The sequence below is a fragment of the Salvelinus sp. IW2-2015 genome, unplaced genomic scaffold, assembly GCF_002910315.2.
Source record: "Salvelinus sp. IW2-2015 unplaced genomic scaffold, ASM291031v2 Un_scaffold1915, whole genome shotgun sequence".
In the NCBI taxonomy this organism is placed as follows: domain Eukaryota; kingdom Metazoa; phylum Chordata; class Actinopteri; order Salmoniformes; family Salmonidae; genus Salvelinus; species Salvelinus sp. IW2-2015.
The window spans coordinates 222315-225434 of record NW_019943275.1 but is presented as its reverse complement, the minus strand read 5'-3'; the positions used below and the strand labels follow the sequence as shown (position 1 = coordinate 225434).

Here is a 3120-nt window from a genome sequence, read left to right as displayed (position 1 = left end):
TTAGCAAGGTAGCTATGATGGTTGAATCTGGTGTGTTGACTTTGAGGAAGATTRAGCTTCAGAACCATAAAGAACAGAGTGCCCCACACAGGGCGATATCCCGGTAACAAGCGGTCTGATACCTTCTCGTGGATTAATCACATAACTCGGTCAAAGGCTTGAATCCTGACTGCTTTGTCACATTCTTCTTCCTTTTTTTTCTAGATCAAGAAACTCATTATGAAATTCATAAAGAATAAGATAACCATTATTTTGGCGGTGGTACCATGTAATGTTGACATAGCAACAACAGAGGCCCTGAAAATGGCACAAGAAGTGGATCCTGAAGGCACAAGAACTATGGGTAAAGACATTATATAKATGAATGTATTTTTAATARGGTKTTTAWRTTAGCAGTTAWCATAAKGCTTTTCATTTGTCTTCAAGCCATTCTGACAAAGCCAGACCTGATAGACCCGGGAGCAGAGAAGAATGTGTTGGAAATTGTCCACAATARAGTMATCGTTCTCAATATGGGTTATGTCATTGTGAAATGTCGTGGTCAGAAGAAAATTGATGAAAACATGTCCATTACTGATGCGATTGAGGAGGAGTTGGAATTCTTCCGAAATCATGAGCACTTCAGGTAAAATGTCTACTTGCCATGTGTTAAGTAACTTGCATCTTTGTTTTTGATGGCTTCACATCTGAAAATGTTCAGGGCCCCAAACTGTTGATTTCAGGATTTTATGAAGATTATTTTTTTAGTTACATATAGTATTCCTGAGTGGTCTTTCCTTATGAGTCCCTCCCCTCCCTTCTCTTACATTTCTGCATATTGTACTTTATAACATTCAAAAGCAAATGACTAAATGAACCTTGGTATAATCATAAAAAACTTTTCCATATGTTAGCTTAGCACGTTTCTCTAGCTTAAACAGATTGATTTTGATGGGGATTTTTTATTATGTTACGTAGATATCCGTGGGAMAATTGTRGGCCAAGAGTTAACTGACATTTSTATTTGAAAGTTTTAAATAAAAAAATGCAGGTGCTGATGTATATATCCCTGTGTTTCCTGTCCCTCTGTGCCAGTTTGTCTTGTATGTTTTTCAGTCACAGGTTTTCCCGTACTTGCTCTATTCTCTTTGCCGTCTTAACAGTTTGAACCTGCATGTTTTCTGGGACTCTGAATATTGCTGACCATTTGCTGCCTGACCTCGGCCTGCGACCTTCTGCATACCTGACGGTCATGTGCGCTACTCTGCCTTGTCCTGACCTGAGTGTGCCATTGCCTGCCCTGCACCTCGAGGCCTGCCTGCTTCTGCTGCCCTACTCGCCTGACCTTGACCTTCTGCTGCTGACTCGAGTGCTGACCATTGTGCCTGCCTGACCTAAGCCTTTGCTGACCTCTGCCTGCTGACTCGGCCTACTGACTTCTGCTCCCGATCAAGCTGCCTCATTCTGCCTCCTGCCTTCAGCTGCCTGAACATTCTGCCTGCCACTGACCTCGGCCTGCCTGCCATTCTGCCTGCCTGACTCAGCCATGCCTGACCCTGCCTGCCCCTTAGACTCGAGCCTTGCCCTGCATCTGCCTGCCCTGACCTCAAGCCCTCCTGCCACTCTGTACCTCCTGGACTCTGAACTGGTTTGACCTTTTGCCTGTCCACAACCATTCTCTTGCCTACCCTTTTTGGATTGTTAAATAAATATCAAGACTCAAACCATCTGCCTCCAGTGTCTGCATCTGGGTCTCGCCTTGTGCTCTTAGTTTGTTATATTTCTCTCCCTTTCAATGTATAGCTCCCTTTTGCGTCAGGAGAAGGCAACCACCAAGTGCCTAGCCACCAAGCTCAGCAATGCCCTGGTCAAACACATCAAGGTTAGTCCAACCACATACCCTATGGTTATCTGTCTGTTCCTCCTACACCCAGTGTACACTGGAGAACATGTGGTCTGCTACCTATTAACTTGTATGTTTGCTCCTGGTCAGAAATCCTTGCCCCAGATGTCAGAGACGATAAAGGAAAAGCTGGGGGAGGTAAAGCATTTATTGAGTCAAATAGAGGGCGGGCCTCCCATGGAACCTGAAGAGAAGAGGAAGTACCTCATTCAGGTGAGTACATCTTTCACCTTTCCATCTTTCAGCTTCGTAAACTTCTTCTGTACACAATCTCTATACAAATGTATGATGTAGGGTTGGAAGCCATACTGTTGCACAGTAGTCCAGGTGTGTTATTGTCATGGTTTGGTCTTTTGTCAGGAGAATGTCCTATAGAGAATTTGGGCAATGGTACCTGGTGTAAAGGCATCAGTTCTGTTGCACATCCTCGGCCATTTGGATTGGTCAGATTTGCAACACAGGTGTAAGAGTAGATGCACTGTCCAGAAAATAAATATAACAGCATTCAACTTTTCTCCACACTCCCACTTCTTCCACTCTCCTTCCTTAATGTCCCCTGATTATGTTTGTCACCAGGTTAAACAATACTTTACCTTGACAGCTGATTTTACAAAAACACTTGGACAAGCCAGTGTACGATAGTTCTTGTTTAATATCTGTAGAAGACGTAAGGATGGATGGGTCTTGTGGAGCCATTTCATTAAACACTAATCTAAAATGACTAAATATTAAACATTTAAACAGGTATGTTTTATTGTTMTGTTTCCATCTTCAGGTCATAACAGATTTCAATGAGCAGATTACCCAACTGTCCAAAGGGGATATTATCATTGAGGAAAACCTGTTTGAGCTCATGCGAATGGAATTTACAGAGTGGATGGAATGTCTGAAAAATGCCAAATCACATTGTAGGTACAATTTTGAATACCCTGGGTATTGCTCATCATATTACCATGTCTAACMAATTAATATTTGTTTCTAAATATCCCTAATATTTACTGATATAATTATTATACTACCAATAGTTATGTCATACAACAGTGATTATAATCTCCAATAAATTATTAACATTGTTTTCCTGAATTTAGACCACGAAGTAGTGCAACAAGTGGTGGATGAATATGATCAGGAGCACAGGGGAAGTGAGCTGCCAGGATTCAGTAACTACAGGGTATTTCAACATGTTGTTCAGAAACTAGTGGCTGAACTTAAGAGACCAGCTATGACGACACTACAGA

At 42.0% G+C, this 3120-nt stretch overlaps 1 protein-coding gene across 1 annotated transcript in view; it reads left to right on the top strand.

Annotated features, from left to right (window-relative positions):
• Nucleotides 1-204: 204 nt before the first annotated feature.
• LOC112072404 (interferon-induced GTP-binding protein Mx2) overlaps nucleotides 205-3120 on the top strand; it is a gene marked incomplete at its 5' end in the record, with an annotated part of 23071 nt that continues 20155 nt past the window's right edge. The window contains 6 exons of the mRNA XM_070439785.1: nucleotides 205-343; nucleotides 427-625; nucleotides 1783-1861; nucleotides 1973-2095; nucleotides 2658-2790; nucleotides 2971-3118. Coding sequence (XP_070295886.1) covers nucleotides 205-343; nucleotides 427-625; nucleotides 1783-1861; nucleotides 1973-2095; nucleotides 2658-2790; nucleotides 2971-3118 — 821 coding nt within the window. The remainder of the gene's footprint in view (nucleotides 344-426; nucleotides 626-1782; nucleotides 1862-1972; nucleotides 2096-2657; nucleotides 2791-2970; nucleotides 3119-3120) is intronic.